General features: G+C 47.7%; 1 protein-coding gene across 1 annotated transcript in view; it reads left to right on the forward strand.

The window, feature by feature from the left end:
- Positions 1–12,771, forward strand: part of LOC144894123 (uncharacterized) — a 554,169-nt gene extending 541,398 nt beyond the window's left edge. Inside the window, exons 2-3 of the mRNA XM_078786212.1 lie at positions 8,268–9,335; positions 12,626–12,771. Coding sequence (XP_078642338.1) covers positions 8,285–9,335; positions 12,626–12,771 — 1,197 coding nt within the window. The 5' untranslated portion in view covers positions 8,268–8,284. The remainder of the gene's footprint in view (positions 1–8,267; positions 9,336–12,625) is intronic.
- The last annotated feature ends 1,565 nt before the right edge of the window (positions 12,772–14,336 follow it).

Below are 14,336 nucleotides of genomic sequence, written 5' to 3' on the forward strand. Positions count from 1 at the left end.
GTCGAAGCGGTCGAACCTGTCGTCGAAGCGGTCGAACCTGTCGTCGAAGTGGTCGAACCTGTCGTCGAAGCGGTAGAACCTGTCATCAAAGCGGTCGAACCTGTCGTCGAAGCGGTCAAACCTGTCGTCGAAGCGATCATACCTATCGTCGAAGCGGCCGAACCTGCAGTCGAAGCGGTCGAACCTGTCGTCGAAGCGGTCGAACCTGTCGTTGAAGCGGTCGAACCTGTGGTCGAACCTGTCATCGAAGTGGTCGAACCTGTCGTCGAAGTGGTCAAACCTGTCATCGAAGTGGTCAAACCTGTCAAAGCAGTCGAACCTGTCATCGAAGTGGTCGAACCTGTCTTCGAAGCGGTCGAACCTGTCGTCGAAGCGGTCGAACCTGTCGTCGAAGCGGTCAAACCTGTCGTCAAAGCGGTCGGACCTGTCGTTGAAGCGGTCGAACCTGTCGAACCTGTCGGCAAAGTGTTCAAACCTGTCGTCGAAGTGGTCGAACCTGTCAAACCTGTGGTCAAAGCAGTTGAACCTATCATCGAAGCATTCGAACCGGTCGAACCTGTCGTCGAAATGGTCGAACCTGTCGTCGAAGTGGTCGAACCTGTCATCGAAGCGGTCGAACCTGTCGTCGAAGCGGCCAAACCTGTCGTCAAAGCGGTCGAACCTGTCGTCGATGTGGTCGAACCTGTCGTTGAAGTGGTCGAACCTGTCATCGAAACAGTCGAACCTGTCGTCGAAGTGGTCGAATCTGTCGTAGAAGCGGTCCAACCTGTCATCGAAGTGGTCGACCCTGTCGTCGAAGCGGTCGAACCTGTCGTCGAAGCGGTTAAACCTGTCGTCGAAGTGGTCGAACCTGTCGTTGAAGCGGTCCAACCTGTCATCGAAGTGGTCGAACCTGTCGTCGAAGCGGCCAAACCTGTAGTCAAAGCGATCGAACCTGTCGTTGAAGCAGTCGAACCTGTCATAGAAGTGGTCAAACCTGACGTTGAAGCTGTCGAACCTGTTGTCGAAGCGGTCAAACCTGTCGTTTAAGCGGTCGAACCTGTCGTCGAAGCAGTCAAACCTGTCGTCGAAGCGGTCGAACCTGTCGTCGAAGCGGTCGGACCTGTCGTCGAAGCGGCCGAACCTGTAGTCAAATCGGTAAAACCTGTCGACGAAGTGGTCGAACCTGTCGCCGAAGTGGTCGAACCTGTCATCAAAGTGGTCGAACCTGTCACCGAAGTGGTCGAACCTGTCATCGAAGCGGTCAAACCTGTCATCGAAGTGGTCAAACCTGTCGTTGAAGTGGTCGAACCTGTCGTCGAAGTGGTCGAACCTGTCGTCGAAGTGGTCGAACCTGTCGTCGAAGGTGTCGAACCTGTCGTCGAAGCTGTCGAACCTGTCGTCGAAGTGGTCGAACCTGTCGTCAAAGCGGTTGAACCTGTCGTCGAAGTGGTCGAACCTGTCGAACCTGTCGTCAAAGCAGTCAAACCTGTCGTCGAAGCGGTCGAACCTGTCATTGAAGCGGTCGAACCTGTCGTTGAAGTGGTCGAACCTGTCGTCGAAGCGGTCAAACCTGTCATCGAAGTGGTCAAACCTGTCGTTGAAGTGGTCGAACCTGTCGTCGAAGTGGTCGAACCTGTCGTCGAAGGTGTGGAACCTGTCGTCGAAGCTGTCGAACCTGTCGTCGAAGCGGTCGAACCTGTCGTCGAAGCGGTCGAACCTGTCGTCGAAGTGGTCGAACCTGTCGAACCTGTCGTCAAAGTAGTCAAACCTGTCGTCGAAGCGGTCGAACCTGTCATTGAAGCGGTCGAACCTGTCGTTGAAGTGGTCGAACCTGTCGTCGAAGTAGTCAAACCTGTCATCGAAGTGGTCGAACCTGTCATTGAAGCAGTTGAACCTGTCGTCGAAGCAGTCAAACCTGTTGTCGAAGTGGTCGAACCTGTCGTCGAAGTGGTCAAACCTGTCGTCGAAGCGGTCGAACCTGTCGTCGAAGCGGTTGAACCTGTCGTTGAAGCGGTCGATCCTGTCGTCGAAGGGGCCGAACCTGTCGTCAAAGCAGTCGAAACTGTCATCGAAGCGGTCAAACCTGTAGTTGAAGCAGTTGAACCCGTCGTCGAAGCAGTCGAACCTGTCGTCGAAGCGGTCGAACCTGTCGTCGAAGCGGTCGAACCTGTCGTCTAAGCGGTCGAACGTGTCGTCGAAGCGGTCGAACATGTCGTCGAAGCAGTCGAACCTGTCATCGAAGCGGTCAAACCTGTCGTCGAAGCGGTCGATCCTGTCGTCGAAGCGGTCGATCCTGTCGTCGAAGCGGCCAAACCTGTAGTCAAAGCGATCGAACCTGTCGTCGAAGCGGTCAAACCTGTCGTTGAAGCAGTTGAACCTGTCGTCGAAGCGGTCAAACCTGTCGTCGAAGTCGTCAAACCTGTCGTCGAAGTGGTCGAACCTGTCGTCGAACCAGTCGAACCTGTCGTCGAAGTGGTCGAATCTGTCGTAGAAGCGGTCCAACCTGTTGTCGAAGTGGTCGAACCTGTCGTCTAAGCGGTCGAACCTGTCGTCGAAGCGGTCGAACCTGTCGTCGAAGCGGCCGAACCTGTAGTCAAAGCGGTAAAACCTGTCAACGAAGTGGTCGAACCTGTCGCCGAAGTGGTCGAACCTGTCATCGAAGTGGTCGAACCTGTCGTTGAAGCGGTCAAACCTGTCATCGAAGTGGTCAAACCGGTCGTCGAAGCGGTCGAACCTGTCGTCGAAGTGGTCGAACCTGTCGTCAAAACGGTCAAACCTGTCGTCGAAGCGGTCGAACCTGTCGTCGAAGCGGTCGAACCTGTCGTCGAAGCGGCCGAACCTATCGTCGAAGCGGTCGAACCTGTCGTCGAAGCGGTCGAACCTGTCATCGAAGCGGTCGAACCTGTCGTCGAAGTGGTCGAACCTTTCGAACCTGTCGGCGAAGAGTTCAGACCTGTCGTCGAAGTGGTCGAACCTGTCAAACCTGTCGTCGAAGCGGTCGAACCTGTCGTTGAACTGGTCGAACCTGTCGTCGAAGTGGTCAAAGCGGTCATCAAAGTGGTCGAACCTGTCGTCAAAGCAGTTGAACCTGTCGTCGAAGCGGTCAAACCTGTCGTCGAAGTGGTTGAACCTGTCGTCGAAGTGGTCGAACCTGTCGTCGAAGTGGTCGAACCTGTCGTCGAAGCGGTCGAACCTGTCGTCGAAGCGGTCGAACCTGTCGTCGAAGTGGTCCAACCTGTCGTCGAAGTGGTCGAACCTGTCGTAGAAGCGGTCGAACCGGTCGTAGAAGCGGTCCAACCTGTCGTCGAAATGGTCCAACCTGTCGTCGAAGTGGTCGAACCTGTCGTATAAGCGGTCAAACCTGTCATCGAAGTGGTTCAACCTGTCATAGAAGTGGTCGAACCTGTCGTCGAACAGTCAAACCTGTCGTTGAAGTGGTCGAACCTGTCATCGAAGCAGTCAAACCTGTCATCGAAGTGGTCGAACCTGTCGTCGAAGCAGTCGAATCTGTCGTCGAAGTGGTCGAATATGTCGTAGAAGCGGTCAAACCTGTCGTCGAAGCGGTCGAACCTGTCGTCGAAGCGGTCGAACCTGTCGTCGAGGCGATCGAACCTGTCGTCGAAGCGGTCGAACCTGTCGTCGAAGTGGTCGATCCTGTCGTCGAAGCGGCCGAACCTGTAGTCAAAGCGGTCGAAGCGGTCAAACCTGTCGTTGAAGCAGTTGAACCTGTCGTCGAAGCGGTCGAACCTGTCGTCAAAGTGGTCGAACCTGTCTTCGAAGTGGTCGAACCTTTCGTCGAAGCAGTCGAACCTGTCGTCGAAGTGGACGAACCTGTCGTCGGTGGTCCAACCTGTCGTCAAAGTGGTCTAACCTGTCGTCGAAGCGGTCAAACCTGTCGTTGAAGCAGTCGAACCTGTCATGTGTTTTTACACATCGACAGCTGCTGTACTTGTTTTTACACATGGACAGCTGCTGTACTTGTTTTTACACACGGACAGCTGCTGTCCGTTGCAACGAGTAGAGTAGGAGACCCACTCGATCTGCGCATATTTTCCAACCAGAGTAAATTCCACATAAGGAGAGGAACTGCACATGCTGTTGGCCGACTAACCCACAACGTTGTTTATAGTGAGATCATATAAACTCAGGAGCAGATCGCGAGTGGAACTTGGAGGGTTAATAGCTCCCAAGAAAATGTTGCCTTAAAATATTTTTTAATGGACTAAAATACTTTAAATGCACCTTTTATAGTTCACTAATATATACATTACAACAAACGTAGGCAACATGTAAGAATATAATTACATGGGGTAGGCTATATGTAATATGCTACATCTATAATATGTATATGTAAAAGTAGAATCCCCACCCAGGTCATACAATCCCCTTCAACTAAAGTATCAAACAAGCCCAGCTACTCCACTGTTAGACTTTCAGTCTTGTTTGTTCACATCTTTGACCAGAGTAGGCTTGGGGTTGGGGGGAAAACTCATCTATCTTAAAAATATTCTGTGACTGGCCCGGACAGCATCAGTGCATGTGTACCAAAAACCTGCTCGTCCTTTTTCTGCCCTGTTCATCTTGTGATGCTCTCAGCCATCTTACATCTGCTTGGAAGTTGGAAATTATATTAACTTGGTGGAAAAACCGATCCCCTGATCTACAGACATATCAGCTTACTTCCAAGGGTCTCAAACACTCGGGTCTCATCCTCACCATCTGCCATGATCTTTCATTCCAATCATGAGAAAAGTCATGGAATCCATCATCATAGTTGACATAAAATCCTTCCTTTTCTCCAATGGCCTAATCTCAGACCATCAGTTCGGATTCAGACCCAGACACTCTACCCTGGACATGCTGCTTCTGCTCTCCCAACACTGGGTCAGACAGGAGATCAGAGCAGTCTTGTCTCGACATATTTCGAGTATTCGATACAGTCTGGCACTCCACCTTGCTCTCCAAATTATCTGTCTATGGTATCCAGGGCCAACACTCCACTCTTGGGTTACTGACTTCCTCCACTCCCGTAGCCAACGTGGGGGGCTTTTAACTGGATCCTCTCATCTCCTCCCCCTGTCAAGGGTGGAGTGCCTCAAGGCAGTGTTCTTTGCCCAGTCCTATTCCAAATCTTCAACAACGATCTTTCTGAATGTCTGGGTAATCCTCTTTACCTCTTCCTGATGACTCCACCCTATGCCATAACATCGCTCATTCTTCATATTGGCAGGCAGCAGCCTCATCCCTCTCTGTTGACCTTAACTGAATCAAGAGTTGGTCAAACACTTGGAAATATGTCTTTCAATCCTGAAAAATCCTACCCACTCACTCTCTTTCTCTCTCTCCAAAAGGACCATATGGAAAACCCTTCCATCTACATTCTCAATAACACTCTTCAAGAAATTCAGTCACTCAAACACTCGGGTCTCATCCTCACCATCTGCCATGATCTATCTTGGGCAAACCACATTTCATAGTTGGCCTCCAAGGCCCCTCCGTTGGAAGAAATCTCAGTTGGGAGAAATCTCTGTTGGGAGCTGCAGACAGTCCATCACTGGATGCACGGAGAGGATGGCACGTTGGTGGCTTGGAGGAGGGACTGAGAGTGGAGGGAGACGGGTCCGGACGTAAGACCCTCCACCAGAACCATTGGGCGGCACTAGTGCAATCGAGCTAGCTAGTGCAAGGTGTGCAGGGCCAAAACACACGACTCCATCTTTTTACCTCATCTCACTTCTAATCTTGCCCCTCCCTCGTCTCTATTTCCCAGGGATGCATGTCTGGCACTAGGTTAATGTAAAGTTGATATGTGACTGATAAGGATCCAAGGGCGTGCATTTCGATTATGGCAAAAGGAGATTGTGTACTTGCCTGTGAACAACTGTTTGTGACTCATTGTACATATATGACAGTTAAACGATGACTGTGTAAGCCATAGGAGATAATACTAGTTTAGAAAGAGGGGATAACATTAGCCTTAAAAGAGGGGATGGGATTAGTATGTTTTTTTTACATGTTAGATACACAAATATCACACACACACACACACACACACACACACACACTCCATACCTCATCCCTCAGATCGGCAGTCTGCAGCCTCCGACAAGGCTTTCATCCACAGATCAATGGAACACTGCTCTCCCCTCTGGGCTGGTGCTCCTGCCTCACACCTAGCTCGTCTTCACGCTGTTGAAACCAAAGCTTTCATAATCATTGGAATCTCCCGGATGAAGCTAACTCTGAGGGCCTTTCACTCACTCACCGCAGGCAGGTTGGTGGTCTTTCTGTCTTCTACCGACTCCTCTCCGGCCTTGCCCCCCCCCCACCCCCCAGCCCTGTTTGTGCTCTGCCCCCAAATATTCCTACAGGACGCACAAGATCTGCCAGCAACCCTCTTCTGGTGAAACTGCCAAAATCAAGACTCTCTGCTCACCTTCACTCTTTCATTCCTCTTTTCTCCCGCCTCTGGAACAAACTCCCTCACGCTCTTCATTTCAGCGGCACCTAAATTCTAACAACTTGAACCGGTCCAAACCGGATGGGTGTTTTTTAGGAGACACCAACTCCTTACTGGATGGCCCCGGTGGCTCCCAAAGGGAGCTCATCTGCACTTTACCAGGTGTTGTTTTTAGTCCTGCAAGGTGTCACAGTCACCCTCCCCACTATTAAAGCCAGTGAGGGGTGTCGATTTAGTCACCGACAACCTGACCAAACCCAACGGTATTCTTGACTTGTTTTGATAACGCTCCAATCATCTTGATATGCTTTAACGTAGACCTTGCCACAAAACCTCCACAACCCACTTCCATTGGTAGCACATCACACTTCCACCCTTGGTCATCACACACACTTATCTAACCTCTTCATACATACACAACTTCCTTTCATAAACCCACTCCATATTTCCCTCCCTTGATACCGTCTGCTCAACGATGATGACCCTTTTCACCACATCAGTCCAAATAATTAAATCAGGACTTTGTTGGGTGACTGCAATATGAGATGGCTCTGTTCAAATCTGCATCTATCTGCCAGCCCATACCTGGCTTCAAAATGCATCCTGCCTCCCCATGACGTCGCTTAATTTCAGTTTCTCACCGTCCTTTATGAAGTTAATAATTGTCTTCTCTTTTGTGTCCGATTTGTTTGCGTCATCGCATAGCCTCTTAGTAACCTCGACAATCACTCACAAAACCTGGTTATGTCGCCAAGTATACCTGGCTGGAAATTTTGGGGGTGTATCTTTTCTTTGCCAATTGTGTGTGTGACAATTAGATTTTGTTACAGGTGCATCCCATTATTAAATGTTCAGTTGGGGGCAGTGTCCTCCATGAGGATTTGCACTCTTCATTTTACCCTCGCCTGAGTAGAGAGTATTGCATTTGAGTCCGTTTCTCTGTCTGTTTGTTACTTGCCAGAAAAGATTCCGGCAAGTATGTTGGTTGGTTGGTTTGTCTGTCTGTCTGTCTGTCTGTCTGTCTCTCTTTGTCTGTCTGTCTGTGCGCAGTACTACGTCTACACCGTTGCACATAGAATCGCCAAACTTTACGCACGTATTTGTCTTGCCCTGGAATAGACTGTGCCCAATTTTTGGGCACAGTCTACATACTACCTGAAAACCACTAACATTGACTAACTCTATGAAATACATGTGTATTTCCAATATAGTTACATTAACAGAATGCTTTCTAAAATTCACTTGTGAACACCAATATTTATTTCAATGCCACTGATCAGAAAATAGTCAATTTACATTTACCTATTTGCACATTCATTGTCCGTCATGCAGCCACAGGCTTTAGTGCAAGGCATCCTCATTTTCTTGCATGAGCAGTGGAAGTTGCGGCAACCAGTGCCACAGGAACAGCAGATGACATCAATGCAAGCTTTAGGGATTAGTGGGGGGGCCAATGTAGCAGATTGAAATGCCCGGTGAAATTGCTTGTTAATTTTTGGACACTGGTTGGGCTGTCTTTAGGGATGATATAAGTTCTAGAAAAAATATGTCTCCAATTGTTTCAAGTTCTTTATGGCGGCCATTTTGGATTTTCAAAATGGCGGATGTCGAAAACGTAAAATTCCATTATCTTGGCTTCTAAATGACCTAGAGTTTCGATTCTGGTGTCCAGTTGTACATTTTTGGGGATAGAGAATTGAATGAAACCTTCTTTAATAACCTACAAGGGATAAAAATAGGTTTTTATGGCACAGCCGAACCAGTGTCCAAAATCTAACTTAATGCACATCTATCTTAATTGTTATTTGTTATTTGTATGTTCCAGATTCGTGACCCTGAGCTATGATGGAGCCAAAAAGCAAGAAAACCAAGAAAGAAACTGATTTCACACTTTGCATTCAGTGCCAGGATCCCCAAGGTGCACTAGTGACTGAGCCAGCACTGGGCTCATATGCAAAGTTTCTCCAGTTCATCCAGGAGAGGGCACGATATGGTGATGCCGACTTCAAACAGATCAGCGAACGATTAAGCTGTTTCACTGCCACTGACTTGAGGAACAATAAAGCAAAGTGGCACCGGGCATGTTATGGATCTACATGCAACACTGCTCACCTGGAGCGTGCTAGAGTTCGCCACCAGAAAGCCTGCGAACATGGCGACACCCAGCATCTTCATAAGAGGTGTGGACGTCCTTCTTCTGCACCTGCCGCTGCAAGTACCTCAGGTTCTACGCAAGACGAGACTCTTCGCTTCACACGTTCATCATCAACTCCATTCAACAGAGACCTTTGTTTCTTCTGTCAAGAGGTCACTAAGGAAAGTGTACATGTTGTATGCACGTTCAACGCAGGTAAACAGCTGAAGAAAGCTGTTGAAGAAGGCAGCAACCACAAGTGGAAAGTTCAGCTGAGTGCTGCCATCAGTGCACATGATGCTCATGCGATCGACGTCAAGTATCATCTCCCATGCTGGGTGCAGAATGTCCAACGTGCTCCCAAGAGTGGGACATCAAGTGATGACAAAGAACACATACTGCAAGAAACTAATGTTATCAAAATAGCCGCAGACATTGAGTTTGTCAGCCTTGTTCGCTCTCTACTCCAAGCTGGTGAAATTCTCAACATGTCTGACCTGAAGTCGGTTTACTCCAGGATTCTTGACAATAATGGTGTGCACAATGTCCCATCACCTACTACCCAAGGCATGAAGGAGAAAATCAACTCTCACATTGATGACGTTCACTTCATGAAACCAAAACGTCGAAACGAGTCAGACTGTGTATTCTCCACTGCCGTGCGTGATGCAGCTGTCGAAGATGCAATGACGAAGACAAATGAAAAAAACATCGAACAACTGTTTGAGAGTGCCTCTGTTCTCCGCAGTGCCATTGCTTGTCAGAACAAGCACCCATGGCAATTTGAAGGAGAAATGAACACTGATGATGCTGAAAAGCATGTACCCAAAGTACTCTATGCTTTCCTCCGCTGGCTACTGGAAGGACCAGCCACGAGCATTGAGCCAGAGACTATGCGCTCAGCCACTATTCATCGAGATGTTATAACCATCAGTCAGAACATCATGTACGGCTACAAGTCAAAACGCCAAGTCACGTACAAGCCCAAAGAGCCAGATGCACCATTCCGCCATCGCTTAGAATGGCCACAGCAGCTTGCCGTTGCCATTGTAGTCCATCAGTCCACCAGAAACAAGAAGCTTCTGGATTTCCTGCATGGGTTCGGTGTCCATAAGAATGAAATCCCCTTCTGTGCTGTAGGTGTGGACCATGCACTGGAGCACATCAACAGGATCATGAAGGTGACAGGGGGTATTGTGGGCATTACCCAGAATGCCAGTGCCCGCGAAAGGTTCTTTCTGACAGCACCAGAGCTGAGTAGGCTTGCTGAAGAAGCCCGTCAGATGGCTGGCTCACAATCAGCTACACGCAAGGAGCACCACGACCTATCAACCACAGTCTGGGCTCGGCAGGAAGACAGCATTCGTCGACTGAAGAATGTGATCAGAGAGTCCATGAATCCCATGACGCATGAGGGTGAAGACCTGACGACTATCATCACCAAGGTGGTGATGCCAGCTGAAGTACAGAAGGATGTCTGCAACCAAGATGAGATTGGTCAGAAAGCGTATAACACGTTTGTTGCAGAGCGCATCAACACAAATGAAATCAACCTTTGGGCCAGAATGGGAAAGGTCAAACTGAAGATGTGGAAGAGTGCCAGGAAAGCTGTGAAGCACAAACTGGCAGACAAGGTTGTAGAGCTGAAAGACGACAGGTCACTGTTTGCGCGCATGCTGATCGTGGCCCGCTCACGACCAGAGATCAACTTGAAGGATGCCATAGGTCAATATGAATTCACCGCGCTTCCACGAACCCTCTTTGCAATGGCTGGGACACTACTACCATGCACAGACAAAAGACGGCATGGCATTAGTGCAAGCAATGGGTAAGCCACAATGGGTCAAAACATGTGCCCAGTGGGCTGGCCATTTCAATGCAACACTGGACTGCAAGACCAACGGGTATGATGAAGTCCACCTCGTGTTTGACCGATATGATCTGCCAAATTCACTGAAAGAGGCCACACGGGAGAGGCGCCAAGGTGGCAAGCCGCCCACTGCTTACCACGTTCAAGACAGCACCCCGATTGGGAAACTGACAGCAAAACAGTTCCTGTCGCACACCAACACCAAAGATGAGCTAACTGTCTATCTGGCAAAGAAAGCTCTGTGTCACTTTGAGGGGACTACCAAGGTCTTCATCGTCACTTCAAGGCAGGATGTCTTCTCCAACTGCATGGATGTACAGCATCTCCGTAGCTCCCAGGAGGAGGCTGATACGAGGATCTTTCTTCACAGTCTAGATGCCGTCCGAAGAGGTGCAACACAGCTGTACATTCAGTCACCTGATACTGATGTATTCATCCTAGCACTCCACCGGTACCATGAACTATGCAAAGACACATACTTCATCACGGGTGTGGGGAACAAGAAGAGGCAAATCTCACTGGAACCAATAGTACATGAACTTGGTGTCAGGAAGGCTGCAGCCCTACCAGGATTCCATGCATTCACGGGAGCAGCCAGACTGGTCGGTTTGCCGGCAAGGGAAAGCTCACATGTTGGCAAGCCCTCAATAGGTGCTCTGTTGAGGTGGTATCTGCGTTTCATGACCTTGGGGCCTCTGAGGAGCTGAGAGCTGACACAGAAAGTGACATTGAGGCATTTGTATGCCAGCTGTATGAGCCTCGTACTACAGTTATGGATGTGGGCAAGCTGAGGTGGAGACTGTTTACCAAGAAACAGCTAGAGGCACAGAAGCTGCCACCAACACGGGGAGCTTTACATGAAGCCATTGCTCGTGCACATTTCCAGGCCATGGTGTGGCATCAGGCTGATGTACCGGACCCCCAGCTTCCACAACCAACAGAACATGGATGGAGAGCAGAAGGAGATCAGCTGGTGCCCATCACAACCAAGGACCCTCCAGCCCCAGCTGCCATCACACATCTAATCAAATGTAACTGCAAGAAGACCCAATGCATGTCTCACTGCTCATGCAGGTCTCAGCATCTCAACTGTTCTGAGATGTGTATGTGTGGGGCAGATGAAGAGGTGTGTGGTAACACGGGTCAGGAGCGCCCCATGGGAATCGATAACACTGATGATGAGGAGGATGGAGATCCTTCAATGTAACAATGAACACTGCCAACTAAAAATATTGCACAAAGACATTATAAGTGTACATTTGAACACTAAAGTCCAGCCTTTATGTGATTTAGAAGTGAAAATGATGGAAAAAAATATATATATGTGTTGGCATAAGTGCGTGAAAATCCAAGATGGCTGCCATAAGAACCCTTTTGATCATATGTAGGTGTATAAATGTGTGTTTATTGGATTAAGTATCCGCAAATATGTACATTTGGACACCAAAATTAACACTCTAGGTCATTTAGAAGCCAAGATAATGACAATTTCGGTTTTCAACAAACGCCATTTTGATAATCCAAAATGGCCGCTATAAAGAACTTGAAAAAAATGGAGACATATTTTTTCTACAACTTCTATCATCCCTAAAGACAACCCAACCAGTGTCCACAAATTAACATTTGAATTCAACGGGAAAACATTGGCCCCCCCACTAGATAGGATTCAGGCTGAGAAGTGTGGGTTTCAAGTAATTTCCATGAAGTTCCATCCCATTTGCTGTGGCTGAGGAATTGCTGGATATGTGCAATGTGCTTGTTTCCAGATGAGTACTTGATAACATGGAGGCGCAGCACATCACTTGTTGGATGCATGCTCTTGGACTTGTTCGCCTTGAAGAACATAATACTACAGACATCATCAGTGGTATCAAAGTGCTCCAAATTGTACATTCTGTGCACAAACTTCTCTGCATCACTGACTTTGTTGTCTGTGAGTTCACCCTTCCCTAGTTCAACAAGCAGGTCATGATGCGGAAGGAATTTCTTCCATGATAACTGTTTTGGCTTCCCAGCAAAGTGAGGGGTGGTGTCACTCCCTGTTATGGCGTGATGTCGAAGCAGAGCTGGTACAGCAGAGAGGGGAAGATTGTCATGAATAGCTCTGATGTTGATATATTTCCTGTTATTTGCTGTTCCCGGCATTAACCACAAAATTTGTTCTGCTACACGACTACAGTATGCCACCAACAACAGAAGCATGTCAGTGTCCCTGGCAGACACAACAATAGTCTCAGACGTATTGTTGATGCAATGAAGGATGAGTCTGGTGTCTGCCTTTTCATGTTTGGCATTGAGGTTAGAGAGATTGGTTCTAATTTTTGAGGGCTTTACTTCATGTGCATCAATAATAGCCCTGCAACAACAACTTCCTTGTCCAAGGGTGCCAACAGCTCGTGTGAAAGAAAATAAGTAAGATCTGCCTTGTTTTCCTGCAAAGACATGAAGTTGGACTAGTTGGACAATAGTGATACATTTTCTGTCCTGGAAAACTCCTGGAAAACGTATAGAAGTTTGGTCGTCCATGCCTGTGTGAACCTTATCTAGCCCATCAAGAAAGCATTGAGCATTTATGTCAGTGAGTGAATGAGTCGGTGAGAATGAGATAAACATATGCCAAATAGTAATCCTCACTGGATTTGTTGACATCGATCGCTTGTAGCACACCAGTGTTTCCTGCATGGGTTCTGACCAAGCAGGAGTAACTACCACATGCCCACCTGATGGAGACACCCATACACAGCTTTACAAGGAATTTTGCAGTCAGGTACAAGATATTAAAGTTAAAATAGCTACTCTCAGCTTCTAGTTTCAGTCTGTTTAAGACAGAATTGCCCATTGCAAACAAGTAGTGTGTTAATTGCCACCCACCGTATTAGTCAGCCAACATTTTTTAGGGAATTCCATCCGACCTCTAGGGACTAGCCTTACAAACTTTTTAATCAAGGAAGAGGGGGTGGGGGGGGGGGGGGGGGGTCAACTTGACCAAAGGTCACCAACTTTGCCAAATTTCTAAAATCCTCAATTTTCATCCGATTGACTTGAAATTTGAAGAGGCCTTGCATATCCGGTCACTGAATTCAACCACCAAGTATATTCGAGGTCAACATCGGCCAAAAGGTCAACATACGCCAAATTTCTAAAATCCTCAATTTTCATCCGATTGACTTGAAATTTGAAGAGGACTTGCATATCTGGTCACTGAATACAACCACCAAGTATTTTGAGGTCAACATAGGCCAAAAGGTCAACATAGGCCAAACGGTCAACATAGGCCAAAAGGTCAACATAGGCCAAATTTCTAAAATCCTAAATTTTCAACCGAATGACTTGAAATTTGAAGAGGACTTGCATATCTGGTCACTGAATTCAACCACCAAGTATATTTGAGGTCAGCATAGGCCAAAAGGTCAACATAGGCCAATTTCTAAAATCCGCAATTTTCATCTGATTGACTTGAAATTTGAAGAGAACTTGCATATCTGGTCACTGAATTCAACCACTAACTATTTTTGAGATCAACATAGGTAAAAATAGGCCAAAGGTCAACTTAGGCGAAATTTCTAAAATCCTCAATTTTCATCCAATTGACTTGAAATTTGAAGATGACTTGCATATCTGGTCACTGAATTCAACGACAAATTATATTTTAGGTGAACATAGGCCAAAAGGTCAACATAGGCCGAATTTCTAAAATCACCAATTTTCACTTGATTGACTTGAAATTCGAAGAGGATTTACATATATGGTCACTCAATTCAACCGCCAACTATTTTTGAGGTTAACATAGGCCAAAAGGTCAACATAGGCGAAATTTTTAAAATCCTGTCGTCGAAACCTGTCGTCAAAATTTTTAAAATTCTCAATTGTCATCCGATTGACTTGAAAAT

This window comes from Myxine glutinosa, chromosome 10, assembly GCF_964187855.1.
Source record: "Myxine glutinosa chromosome 10, kmMyxGlut1.1, whole genome shotgun sequence".
NCBI classification, from domain to species: domain Eukaryota; kingdom Metazoa; phylum Chordata; class Myxini; order Myxiniformes; family Myxinidae; genus Myxine; species Myxine glutinosa.